The following is a 13956-nucleotide window of genomic DNA, read 5'->3' as shown; positions in this document are numbered from 1 at the left end:
AACTTTGTGTATTTTCTGTTTGCAGAGGATTTTACTTCCTTCCTCCATACTTGCTCAAGGTTAGAGGAAAGCTCTGAAGCAGTGTAAGAAGAACCAGGCTTAAATCAGACCTGTTGCCAGTTGCAGCCTAAATCTGACCAGCTGCAAGGCCTCCTAGTTCCTGGAGTCCCTCCGTGCTGTAGCCTGACGGAAGCCCCATTTCCCTACCCCAGAGCTCTTTCCAGCTGTGCTACTGCTGCAGGGTCCCAGAGCTCGCCTGGAGCAGGGACATTCTGAAAGACTTAAAGCCTCAGCTGCCCTTGACTTCAAGGCCTCGCCTTCCTGGGGAGCCGAGGGGGCATTCCTCCTCCAGACTGAAGCCAGCACCTGCCCAAGCTGGGGGGAGCCCAGACCGCCCTTCCAGCCTCTCTAAGGCCCTCACCATTTTGATTTTCTTGGCAGAGTGGAGCGTGTTGTATGTTATCATTGCTACCTTTGTCATTGTTGTTGCCTTGGGAATCCTATCTTGGACTGTGATCTGTTGTTGTAAGAGGTAAGATGGATTCTCCTTTGAAATTCATGGGGATTTCTTGTCACAGATTCGTTTCTCAAGAGAGATGTTTAGCACTGTCCACATGGAAGGACCTTGCTGGGTCCCTGGTCACTGTTAGAGTCTGGCCCACCCAGGCCATATGCAGGGAGGCTTTTCTCACCTCAAACACTCCTTCCGTCCAGGGACTGTCACCGCAGTGATTTGAAACCTGGGAAACGTGGCTTGGTTGGGGTGGGGAAGGCGAGGAGGTGGGTGGGAGGGCCTGGGGTGTGGACCTGGATCACATCTCTAAGGTGTGTGTCCTTTAAGACTCCACCTCACCACCGCAGCACGTGAGTTCTCGATTCTGCCTTCCTTTCTAGTTGGGTTTCATGTGGATACGTGTTTTCACACAACTGTAGACTTAGGTTACTGATGCTTAAATGTCCTGGGTTTTTTCATTTGAGTCTTCCTACCTAGTCTTCTAATATTTAATTGTTACATTTATTATATGTTTTTCATTATTAAGAATAAGTATTTCTGTTTACCGTGCATCATAACATTGTGTAGGTACTATCTTTTTAAATACACTTTATAACCATTTCCCATCTTACAGATAAGGAAACTTAGGCTCAGGAAAATTACATCACCTGAGGGACAGACATAGTTAATAAGTGACAGAGCTGGGAGTGAACGTGCAATACAACCTCATATAAAACTTGGAAAATTAAAAGAATTAAAAGAAAACTCCCACCAGCCTAAGACAGCCACCATTAACAACTTTGTTGGTGGAGTGCTGCCCTCTCTCGTTCCCTGTAAGCAGAGGATTTGTTTTCTTACATTTTTAACCAATCTGTCCTCCACTGCCACTGTGGAGTGGCGAGTCCATGCCAAGGTGGTCAGAGCTTGCTCGCCTTTTCCCAGAATTGGCGAGGACATTTGAGCAGCAAATCACAGCCGCCACCTCGCCTGGCTGAGAAGTGAGGAGAGACACCCCCACAGGCCGCCTCCAAGTCAGGGCCCCTGTGCACGTGTGACTCTCAGCCTGAGCCTCACACAGAGCCTCTTTCCTCAGCAGGGGCGGGGGTTGTGTTTTCTAGGCAAAAAGGAAAACCCAAGAGGAAAAGCAAATACAAGATCCTGGATGCCACAGATCAGGAAAGCCTGGAGCTGAAGCCAACCTCGCGAGCAGGTAGGGGCCTGCTGTCACCAGACAGGCCTGTTCAGTCTCTCCGTGAAGGGCTGTCATCACCAGTCCACTCCCCAATTTGGCACTAACAGCTGATTGTGCTGGAAGAGCATTTTGTCCCCTTTCCTGATGAAGACCAAGGGTCACATTTGCCCTGAGCTCCATGCGGGACAGCTGACGCCAGGGCTCCCTCTCGGTGCTCCTTGCACCGTGCAGAGGGGCCTGGCCTCTGGCTTCCCTTGGCCTGCTCGTCCCCTCAGGTTTACCGCCCGGGGTTCAGCACTTCGAGCTGCCCCACTAGTCAGAGGTGGGGACCTGGGGCTCTTACGCTGGACCAGTCTGTCCTTTATGGGCAGGGACAAGCTCAAAGCCAACGTCTTCAGCCACCCTCCCTCTCCCACCTTCTCCTCTTCATTTTTCGGCAAAGCCACAGCCTCCATCGTTGTCTCAGGGCAGCCAGGAGGGCAGCTGCCTGCGGGCTCCGTGTGCTCTGGGCTCATCTGCCGGGTGCCTGCACTGGGGGAATTTCCTATTGCACAGGCCCTGAGGTGACCCAGTGACAGCACTGGGAGAGTCAGGGCGGGTAGTGGGCCCTCCCTTCCTCGCTGGGCTCGGTCCCCACTCATGGATGCCACAGGACAGGTGTTGTCTGTTTATAAGAGCTGGACTCTATTTAAAGCTCTTCCTAAACACTCTGCAAGAACTATTTTTATCCAAAGCATTTATTAAACACTGTTGGCTTGTATGAGGCAGCGGCTGCAGGGGGGACACAGTGACCAGACGCAGGCCGGCCCTCAGTGCAGCAGGGAGAGAAGAGGAACAGCAGCAGGGCAGTGGGGCGGGCAGAGCGTCTCGCACGGGGACGCCGAGATCGCGCGCGGCCACGGCAGCCGGTTTTGATCGTGTTACTCTGACTCCGCCTTTCTGCCCCTTGAAATTCTTGTGACTTCTCCTTCCAGCATTTTTGCTCTGGTAGACACAGCCTATGTGAGCTTAAGTCAGATTGTTTTTCTGGAATCTTCCTCTTTGCTGATTTCTCTCTTTACCAGACAAGTTCTGCTGGTTCATATCTCTGCCCTGAAAGCTCTTTCTCATCCCTCCCTCAACTCCTGAAGTCGTGGTCATCTTTCTCCCACGTCTGGTTCAGCACTTGTGTCACTGTCTTAGAATTGACTTACAAAAATGGCAGTTCTATGTGGTTTAACCAAATCTGTACAGAAAATCCCAAGTACAGCTTGATGGGTTTCCCTGTGCACACAGCCGTGTAATCACCCCCAGAGCTCCAATCTGAGGTCCTTCCAGCCCCCGCAGCCCTGGTTACTTCTCATTTCCTGGCGTGCGTGGCATCGGTAGAAGCGTTGTGCTCACTCCTTGCCCGCGACATGGCATTGGTGAGGTTCACCTGTGTGGTTACAGAGCGCTAGTTGTTCATTCTCATTGCTGTATGGTTCCCATCGTGTGAATAGCTTTATTCTTCGTTTACGCTGTCGATGCGCAATGGCCTCCTTTCCAGTTTTGGCTCTCGTGAGTGCTGCTGCGGACATTCTCGTCCGTGTCTTATGATGGACACAGGTCTGGGCTTCTGCATGGTGTCCACGCAGGAGTGGAATTGCTGAGGCCTAGGGGATGTGTATGTTCGGTTTTCATGTTTCCCAGCTTGTATATTTTAGTGGGTAAAGTCCACCCAGTTCTTCATTCAGAGCAGGCAGGGCTCTGGGTGGGCGCTGTGTGCCATGGAGCCAGGAACAGAGGTGCCCTCAGGCTGCTGTCCTCGCAGCTGTGGCCGGAGGGCCTTTGGGAAAGAAAGGAGACCGAGAGCAGGGTGGGTGTTGCATCAGCAGGGGCAAGGCAGGGCCTTTGCGGGACCTTGGCCCTTCCCTGGGCCTGGAGAAGCCCAGGCTGCCCTTGTTCTTTGGTGGCCCTGCTGCCCTGCCATCCTGAGACTCAGTAGGGGGGTGGCTGTGCACAGGCATGTCCCAGACATACCGCTGACACAGACAAGGCTGGGCAAGCTCCTTATCTTACACCAGAGCACGCACACAAAAGCACGCAAGGGCAAGGTGTGCAGGAGCCTGTGGTCCCCAAGTGGCAGCTGCAGTCAGGTCGGGACGCCCTCAGCCTGGAGCTCAGAGCACTCACAGCCCTGAGTCAGGTCTGGCCGGCAGGGCAGAATGGCTGAGAAGCCTCTCCAGAGGCTCTTTCAGTGTTCCGGGGGGACCTGGATAGGACCGGGGAAGGGAGACTGATTGCTGGATGATGCGATTACGGTGCTGCCTAATCTGTCTGGTCGCCTTTTTAAGAAAGGAGGGAGGCTGACTCCTGGGGGTAGTTCCAGGGTGCAGAGCAAGGTGCAGTCTCCCTGGTGGCAACTACCTGTGGTCCTGCTGTCTCAGCCTGCCTGTTGCTTTCTCCGGGGTTCCCTGCACCAGCCAGCGGGCGGCCATCTTGCTGTGGGACGAGATCTGTCCTAAAACTCGCACCAACCTCGTTGTGGCCGTGGCCTCCCTGCAGCTGCAGGGATAAGTAGTGAAGGTGACTCCCGGGGCTTGCAGAATCACAGGCATCTTTTCCAACCTCAGATGCTTCCTTTGGTCCTTGTGTGTGCTCTGATGAGCTGATTGCTTGAGACTGTCTCTGAGAGTCCCACTCCAGTCAGGCCTCCAGCAGCAGAGGCCTCTCAAGCCTGTGGCCGCGCTGCCACCCAGCGAGGCCAGGGCACGCTGAGCCAGGGCGGACATCTCTGTGGACTGGATGACACCTCCTGCCGCATCGGGAGCCCAGCGCCCTGCTCAGGATGCGGGTGAAAGCACATTCTGCACAGCTGAGCTCTGTGCCTCCCGCTACCTGGAAAGGGACAAGAGAAACATTCTTAAAGGGAGATGATAAAACATTGCAAATTTAAAAGGGAAACAAAAGAGAATGTCCATGGGTGGCACTAACCAAAGCTCCCGGATACTGGGGACAAAGGGCCGCAGTAGAGCCTGGGTCTGTTCCCCAGGCTGTTCCCCGTGACTCTGCTCGGGGACCACACCAGCCAGGACTGGCTGAGGGACTAGGGAAGCCGCCTCCCCGTCTGCCCTCCCAGCCTGTGCCTTGGGGTGGGGGCTCCAGCCTGGCAGGCCTTGTGTCCTGACGCCGGGGTTCCTCGTTTTCCTCGCAGGCACCAAACTGAAAGGCCCAACGCTGAGCAGTAGCCTGATGCACTCCGAGTCGGAGCTGGACAGTGACGACGCCATCTTCACGTGGCCAGACCGAGATAAGGGCAGACTCCTGCATGGTCAGAATGGCTCTGTGCCCAACGGGCAGACCCCGCTCAAGGCCAGGAGCCCACGGGAGGAGATCCTGTAGCCACCCGGTGTGTCTGTTCAGGGCAGGGCCCAGCGCGCTGCCGAGCCGGTCCTCCTACCTCCCGAGTCTGCGGACAGCTGCTCTCCCAGCATCTGCTGGTCACTCCGCCCCAACACCCCTGGCCAGACTGCTGAGACTTGAATCAGAGACATTCTCCAGGAACCCCTGAATGAAGCTGTGAATGAAGAGGTTTCCTCTTTACACCTGTCTGGTGGGCCCCCAAGTATCCTGACCTCAGGGCCTCTGTTTTTGCAGACCCCTCCCCTGCCCCAGGACAGACGCAGCCAGCTCCCCTGTTGGCAGCGTTGCTGTGCCCAGAGTGGGGACTGCTGTACACCCCCCCGCCCCAACACGTCTGGGCACAGAACCAAGCACCACCAGCCTCCTGGTTCCATAGAGCCCGACCACGGGCACGTTCTTTGTTCTCTTCTCCAGGGGAGAGTGCACGCTCTCGCTAGGCCAGTAGGAAGTAGTGTCCCCTCCCTGCACCACCGATGCTGGGACGGTAGTGCAGGAATGACGTCTGGACCCCCTTAGCACTGGAGCCCCCTCCCTTCTCCTGCCTGGCCCAAGGTTAGGGGTGGGTTAGCTGGTTCAGGGATGACAAGGCACCTCTCCGGCTGCCGGTGCAGACTGCCCCCCACCTCTTCCTCTGACCAGCGCTGCTGCTTCAGGGCTCAGGTCACCACTCCTGTCCCCAGAGGAGACAGCCACAGATGGACTGGAATGCTGTGGCAAGAGAGCGCATGTGTGCGACCGCCCTGCTGTGGTCCCCTCTCCGTCCCTTGCATGTGTGCGTGTTAGAGTGAGCGTGTGCGCGTCAGCTCCTCGAAGGGCTCTTGGCTGCTCTCAAGGCAGCTGGACTCGGAAAGACTTTCAGCTCCTCGGAACGGAGACTTCCTGGGTCCCTCTGGCCCTGCTCCTCGGAACGGAGACTTCCTGGGTCCCTCTGGCCCTGCTCCTCAGCCGTGGCACCTGGGTGTTGAGGAATGGGAGCTTTGGGGGAGTTACTTTTTCAAAAGACACTACCAGTTTCTACTACTGCACTACTGTCTGTTGTGAGATGATTAAACATCTATTCAATTGTGCACTTTGCTCGCTGTGCTGCTTTGTGCCACCTCTCTGACCTGTGCCACAGACTCTGGGGCAGCCCTGGGAGGTGATGGCCCCCGCAGGGGAGCGTCGGGCCTGGCGTCACTGACGGTGCCGAGGCTCTGCCACTGGCGGAGGGGACGCACCACCCTGTGACCCTACTGGTCACTGCTGCCCTTGGCTTTAATGGAGGAGGGGCCTAGGTCCTTTCTTGCCACACCTTTTGTTAAGATAAAAATGATTCATGTCTGTTCTAAATCCAGGCTATGGCCTTGAGAATTTTTAGCCACTCACCTTCCCTTTTGGGTTCCCACATCAGTAGGGGTTGGCCAACGTGGCCTGCGTGTGTGGACTGTACCTTGTCCATGGAGCACTCTGCTGGGCGTATCTGGGAGGGCCGGTCACAGCCTTGGACTTCCAGGACAGGAAGGAGAGCAGGACCACTGAGCTCACGCTACCCGCAAGGCCCTGAGCACAAACCCCAGATGCAGGAGGGCAGCCGTGGCTGTTCTCGCAGACGCACAAGCTGAGGCCCAGCGAGATGAAGCAGCTCCGGCCACAGTGGCGACAGCCTGCGCTTGCCCTGAAGCACTGCTTCTCAACCTGGCAGCGAGGCCTTGGTAAAACAGATTGCTGGGTTTCCAATCCAGTAGGTCTGGGGGGAGGTGTGAGAATTTGCCTTTCTAACGAGTTCCCAGATGCCGGTGCTGCTGGCGCAGGGTCCCCACTTTGAGAACCTCTGTCCGGAGGCACATGTTCAATGCTACCTGAACAGGAGACAGCAGGTGTCCCATCCTGAGTGAAGGTGGAGAAAAGGGGGAGCTTGAGTCTGCCCAGGACTGTGTTTCATGCTGGGGGCACAGATTTGTGCAGCTGGGATTCGGGGGGTGGTGGGGGGCGTGGTGTTGCTGCCCTAGCACAACTGCAACAGGCAGGCTGTGGAGGACACTGGGGGACAGCGGCCAGATGAAAAGCAGTCGGCCCGCACACAGCAGGAACAGTGGAGCTGGGCACAGGCCACACTGCACAGGGGATGGGCAGGGAGGTGGTGAGGACATGGCGAGGCAGGTGCATCCGGGGCAGCGTTAAGGATTCAGGAGGGAACTTACTGGCTCTGCAGGGAGGCTTCCCGCTTCCTCTGGGGCTCATTTCCGCATCTGGTTTATCTCAGCCACACCCACTGAAGGATGTATATATATTTTTATCTGTTTCAGAAATGAAGGAAATAATTTTTCATCCCCTACTTCTTCCACTGAAAAAAATGACAAAAAGCAGGCACCGCCGCTGCTTTACAGGCTTGGAGTCTTGCACTGAGAAGACAGCTATGTCCCTACTCTCGCCTTAGCGAGAGGCAGAAGTCCCTGGAGCTGCGTAGGGGGAGCCAGGCTCCCACATCAGCTCCTGTCCACGCCCATCACCCCAAAGCAACCCTTCTGAAATACCGGATTCCAGGAGCATGGGGACCCCTGCCTTGACCAAATTTTGCTTGGCTAAACATTCCTTCATCCTCAGCAGAGGTGTTCCCAGTCTTTTCTAGAATGGCCAGAAGGCAGGCCAATAAAGAACCCCACTGGGTACCTTGTGCACAGAGGAAACAGTCACCAGGATGCAACAGCCAAGAAACCCCCCAGGGCTGGACGGCTGCAGCTTTGGCCTTTCTGCTGAGGGAGGTACGGGTAAGAGACTGATCCCTGTTCTTCCAGTGTCCCTTTGGCCCGTCTGGTGGACGGAAGGAGACGGGAGGTCCTCACACGCACCCGAGACAGGCTCTCTGAAAACTGCTGAGAGAAGGTGCGTGCAGTCAGGAGCCACCAGCCCATGGAAGGGAGCATGGAGCAGGCCCTTGACTCCTTCATGGAATTTGCATTGACTGATTTAAGGGCCCCTGTAAATTCTCTGATCAAACCCGGCCACTGTTACAACTCTTCCACCTCCCCAGCCCCACAGTGTGTGGTTGGTGCTGGTGGTGGCGGCTACCTAACAGCCAAGATTTCTAGGACTAGGGCTGCGGCTGTCCCTCTTGTGCCTCCCCACAAAGGGCCTTGACAGGTTTTACACCCGTGTCTAAGTGCTGCCAAAATAGGTAAAAACTCCTCCTCCTCCTTGGAAGGGTGCTCCGACTTGCTCAAGTTTGACATTAGAGGGTACCGATTATAGGCTCCTTTGGTCACAAGGAACAAAGAAAAGTTACCTCTCGTGAGAAGGTGGTCAGGCCTTGGCCAGTCTTCTGTCCAGCACTGCGGCCTGGGAACTTACTGCAGCGTCCCAGGCTCACCACCTTTACTTTATTTTTCCCTCACTTCTCATCAGGCAACACGTTCCTGTGTCCACATTGGTGGTTCTCTCTCTGACTGCATATTAGAATCAACCTGGGAAACTTTAAAAACTAAAGCCTGGAACCTAAACTCCAGAAGTTACTGTGATTTTTAAATACTTAACTGATCTTTTATTAACTCCTCAGGTAATCTGTGCAGTCATACCGTGCCCTTGACGAGAGGAGTAATAGCCCTTAGCGACTCCAAAAGACGTGCCAGCCGCTGGGCTTGGGTAGACGGGGAAGGCGCCCAGGCACCTGGTATCTCCTAATCAGCTCAGGGGAGGCTTTTGAAGTTGGGTGTCACAGATATTAGCTGTTCACCAAACCAGGGTCCTTGTCCAGCATTACAGCTAGTCCACATTTCCAGCCTTCTGCACAATCCAGGCAGCAGAAATGTGTTCCACCTTCAGCCCTGACCACTGCAAACTTGTGTGGGACCCTCTCTTCCTCTACCTGCTGGCCAGCGGCAGAGGATCACTTGGGGGTCTCTGCAGCCACAGTGGAGACACAAGATGGAGGAAGCCTGGTCCCAAACCACCATTCAGAAGACTCGGCCCACGAGAATGGCTGCTGATTGTTGTGAGAGAAATAAACTCGTGTTAGCCATCACATTTAAAAAAGGTAGCATTAAGGTTGTGGGGCCCAGGCTCCCTTCTATTAGGCATGAAAGGGCCTGAGTAAGCTACCAGGGTTGACAATGGTACCTCAGCCCAGGCCTCCGCAATGTCCCCGTGGGCTGCAGGAGCATAGGTGAAGGACTCAGAGACATACCATAGTCTCGGCCACACAGTTCTAGGTCATATGCTTTTTGTTCTTTTTCTGAAGAGCAGGCAATAAACCTCAGACCCTCCCTTAGGATCGGGGCAGTGTTGCTGAGGGATCGCATACCAGTAGTGTGTGGTCTGGGGATTTGATTATTTTTTTTTTTTTTGCGACAGTCTGGCTCTATTGCCCGGGCTAGAGTGCCGTGGCGTCAGCCTAGCTCACAGCAACCTCAAACTCCTGGGCTCAAGCCATCCTCCTGCCTCAGCCTCCTGAGTAGCTGGGACTACAGGCATGCGCCACCATGCCCGGCTAATTTTTTCTATATATATTTTTAGTTGTCCATATAATTTCTTTCTATTTTTAGTAGAGATGGGGTCTCGCTCTTACTCAGGCTGGTCTCGAACTCCTGACCTCGAGCGATCCACCCGCCTCGGCCTCCCAGAGTGTTAGGATTACAGGCGTGAACCACCACGCCCTGCCGTGGTCTGGGGATTTGAAGGCTCAAAGAGAAATAATCACCAATCTGAGACTTAAACCCCTGGATTTTACACATGGATAACCTCCCCCCAACAGTCACCAACTGCTCACAGTGGTATCTCAACTGTTTCTGTAGCTTGTAGCCCAGAAAACTGAACATGCTTTCAAATGCCCATTTCCATGATCTTGCTTAAAAACAAAAACCAGGACAAATCTAGTGCAAAACGTGTTTAATTCACACTTGGTGCTGTAAGGGCTGCAGCATTTCGGTATTCTTCAACTGGAAACGGGGCTACACGCAGGCAAGTCAGAACCTGTGCAATTGCAAACATCACCCACGCCCAGAATGCTTTTCTAGTGCCCTTAAGAAAAACAATGAAAGTAATCACCTGGAGTCACACCTGGGCTCCCAGTATGAACAGCAGTGCCCCAGATGGAGAGTTGAATCATGGGAACACCTGCAATCACATAATTTTTCTTGGCAATTATTAGAAGGCTAAATAAATTAAAGCATCAAAACAGAGGAAGTGCCATCTGTTGGAGCATTTCCCCAAGTGATGCCCTTCTGTCTTCAGGTAGATCCTAGGAGCCCAGAATCTCTCTCCCTCTGAACCCAGGGCTACATTTCGGGCTACAATGACTCATGCACCTTTTCCACTCTGTGCAGCACTCAGCCTTGTCCCCACCTGCTTGCAAGTTTATGAGGCTGGAGCCATTATCTTTTTTGTAATTAATTAATTTTTATTTCAGCATATTATGGGGGTACAAAAGTTTAGGTTACGTATATTGCCCTTGCTCCTCCCCATCAGAGCTTCATGCGTGTCCATCCCCTAGACGGTGCGCATTGCACTCATTATGTATGTATACACCCATCCCCTCCCCGCCTCACATCTGCCTGACACCCAATTAATGTTATTCCTAAATGTGTGGAGCCATATCTTAAATTCTGTAACACCCTTACCTCTAAACAGGGCACAGATATTAAAACATCTTATGTGACGACTAGATGATCTGGAAGTAGCCGGTATCCAGGAAACTTTCCATTCTGATTCTGCTACGTGGAAACAAAACACGAGTCTCAACAGCCTCAGATGAAGAGGTTCTTGTCACATGACCCATAAACTGTTAAGTGCCCATGGTACTTAATGGGCAGCAGTAGAGAAACCATGGAAACCACACACACACGCGGTCTTCAGGAGAGACCACTGCACACAACTTTATCCCTACCTTATCTCAAAAATCCCAAGCTAGTTCTCCCAAAAGCATGAAGCACTTTTAAACATGGTACTCTTTGGAAATATTAAATACCATACTCTCACTTGGAAAAACAATATAAACTTCAGCATTTCAAGAACACCAATGTCAGAAGAGGTGGCTTCTCAAAGGAAAACTCAAGCGGGAGAGGGAAGAAGGTGGCAGATGTGGTCACTGCTGGCTTCTGCCGAGGAAGACACGCCAGTGGAAGCTGGCCTAGTAAGTTCCCAGGTAGCACTACTTGGGGACAAAATAAAGAGATGGAATTAAAATACTTAACTATGTAACACAGAAGATGGAGGTGGGGCAGTGGTTGTAATTAATCACAGTCCTTCCGTAGAACAGTAAAAATACTGATTAATTTTAGAGTTTCAGTCAGGTGTTCATGTTATAAATATTGAGAAAGCCACTAAAAGTTCAGAACTAGAATATATAACATCTAAACCAGACAAAGAAAAAATTTAAAATATTTCAATCAACCAATCAGAAAGCAGGAATGGAAGGAAAAAATCAGCATTAAAAACGTGACCACAAGTTTTCAGAATGGATGTTAAAACAGCAATGACAAAACCACCATCACCTAACAGAAGTAAACAGATTGGGTTTAATTATAAATCTCTATTTATGAGAGACACCTAAAATACAACACAGAAAGACTGAAAATAAAAGGACAACAGAAGAAATTTGGGGGCTTTGGTTCCTACTAACACAATGAACTAGCATAGGCTACTGGCTCCCTTCCCCAAAAATCAACCCTAGAAAGACAACATAAATCTGAGGTGCCACTACCAAAAACCAAATCAAAACCAAACATTTAAAAATCCTCCCGAATCCTGTAAGAAGCCCCTCGGAGACTGAAGGTTCCCCCACACTGGAAGCGGAGGTAGGACATCGGGAGACGTCTGCTCTTGCTGGACATGGGACAGTAAAGTCACTGGTGTCAGTGGGACACTATCAGGCAGCCCAAAAGCTCTGCTGGGGTAAAAGGGGGTGGGGGGTGGGCTGAGCAGCTGCTCTTTGGATTAAAACTCCAGCCCTTTTCCCCGCAAAGTAGATGACAACTAGGAATCGCACCTCTGCCCAGTGCCGCAGATGCCACCTGAGGAATACAGCCCCCACCCCCAAAGGCAAGGGTTCAAAATAAAGCAAAATAAACAGGGAAATATTAGCAATTTGCAACAGGAACGAGAACCAAGTAGAAATATGAACTGTAAAAAAATATAATAAATGGGAAAGGAGGTCAGATACAGCTTCCAACCAGTCAGTGTGTGGGAGGGTCACACTGGGGCCTTCACCGAAAGGAGCAGGAAAACGTGACGACACGGAGACACACAGTCCAGGGACGGAGCAGAGGTGCTGACAGAATAAAGGCAGTCCGAGAAGGAAAGGGGAAAACGTGGAGGGAATATTTGAAGAAATGATGAGAACAGATTTCCCAGAATGGAAGAAAGATGAAAGGACTCATAGAATGATGAGTAAGAACAAAGTACAACCAGAAACACTGCAGTGAAGACACCAAAGACAATCTAAGAAAAATAAAAATTCTGAAAGCTCTCAGGGAGAAACAGCACATCAGTTACAAGGCAGCAAGAATCACACTGACATCAGGCTTTTTAACAGGATCCTTGGATGAAAGAAGACAAAGGAATAATGTTTTCAAAGTGCTGAAGAGAACTTTGACCCAAAAATTTATACCAAGACAAATTCATTTATGGATGAATATAATAAAAAATATTCCCAGGGACACAAGGCTTCAGAAACTTTTTCACAAAAGACCCATTATAGAAAATATTCTTTAGCCGGGCGTGGTGGCGCAGGCCTGTAGTCGGTTACTGGGGAGGCCGAGGCAAGAGGATCACTTGAGCCCAGGAGTTCAAGGCTGCAGTGAGCTATGATTGCACCACTGCTCTCCACCCCAGGCCACAGAGCGAGACCTCATCTCTTAACAAAACAAACCATATATATATTGTTTGATTACAACACATATACACACACACACAAATACATATATATATATATATATATATTTTTTTTTTCTTTTTTCTTGGAAGTAGTGGTCAAATACAAAACATAAATTTAGACATGGGAAGAGATATAGGAAGTAACAGTAAGCACAAACTATGGCAAAGTTTGTAGTCTGAAACAGGACTAATGAAAAGGAAAAAATAGTATATTATAAAAAATATCAACATAGTAAGGGAGAGCAAGACCAAAGGAATGTAAGAGTATAAGAAAGTCTTATAGGAAGAAGATTGAATGGTAAGCTAAAGAAACCAACAGGGGTAAACAAACATGGTTAGTAGTAACAGTAATATCAGTAAAATGAAGGTAGAATGTGTTACTTTCAAACAAGTAGAAGGAAATTTGCTACTCAATGGAAAATCGGAAAAAACCCCAAAAGTACAGTGAATAGAAACTGAAATAACAGGAGAAATAAATTCTACTAGCAGTGATTACAATGAGTGTAAACATCTTAAACTCAAAAGAAAACAGACTCTCAGCCCTTCCTTCCTTAGGCCGGGGACACACTCACGTGCTGAGGGTTGCCACGGTGGGGGCCCACGGTGAGGCACAGCCTGGCAGCAGGGCTCAGGGGGCAGTGGGTGAAAAGGCTGGGAGATCGATCACACTGTATGAACACGTTAACTGACTGAGAAAATAAGTAGATATACTGAGGATAATGGGAGCCAGGTTTCTCCCTCTTGGAGAAAGGATTTATGAATGTAGAAAGCAGGAAGGCTAGAAAGAATCCTGAGGTGCTGACCTGAAACAGGAAGACTTAGAATGAACTCACAGGTTTAAACATATAAACAACAAAATATACACATATGTACATGGATATAGATATATATGGTTGTATGAATGTGTGTATATTTGTATACTGACTGACTGCTCTACCCACTCAGAGGGCATAGAAGCAATTTTACCTTGGAAGCAATGAGCATGCCAAGTGCTAAGGCATATGGCTCTATGGAGAAAGGGGCGATTCCAAGACTGAGGCAA

General features: G+C 51.1%; 1 protein-coding gene across 2 annotated transcripts in view; it reads left to right on the top strand.

Moving 5' to 3' along the window:
- Positions 1–5967, top strand: part of KIAA0319L (KIAA0319 like) — a 95483-nt gene extending 89516 nt beyond the window's left edge. For both annotated transcript variants that reach the window (XM_069479752.1, XM_069479751.1), the window contains 3 exons: positions 442–532; positions 1612–1703; positions 4861–5967. In XM_069479752.1, coding sequence (XP_069335853.1) covers positions 442–532; positions 1612–1703; positions 4861–5048 — 371 coding nt within the window. In that variant the 3' untranslated portion in view covers positions 5049–5967. The remainder of the gene's footprint in view (positions 1–441; positions 533–1611; positions 1704–4860) is intronic.
- The last annotated feature ends 7989 nt before the right edge of the window (positions 5968–13956 follow it).

This window comes from Eulemur rufifrons, chromosome 8 (genome assembly GCF_041146395.1).
Source record: "Eulemur rufifrons isolate Redbay chromosome 8, OSU_ERuf_1, whole genome shotgun sequence".
Taxonomy (NCBI): Eukaryota; Metazoa; Chordata; class Mammalia; order Primates; family Lemuridae; genus Eulemur; species Eulemur rufifrons.
This window is presented reverse-complemented; position numbering and strand designations above follow the sequence as displayed.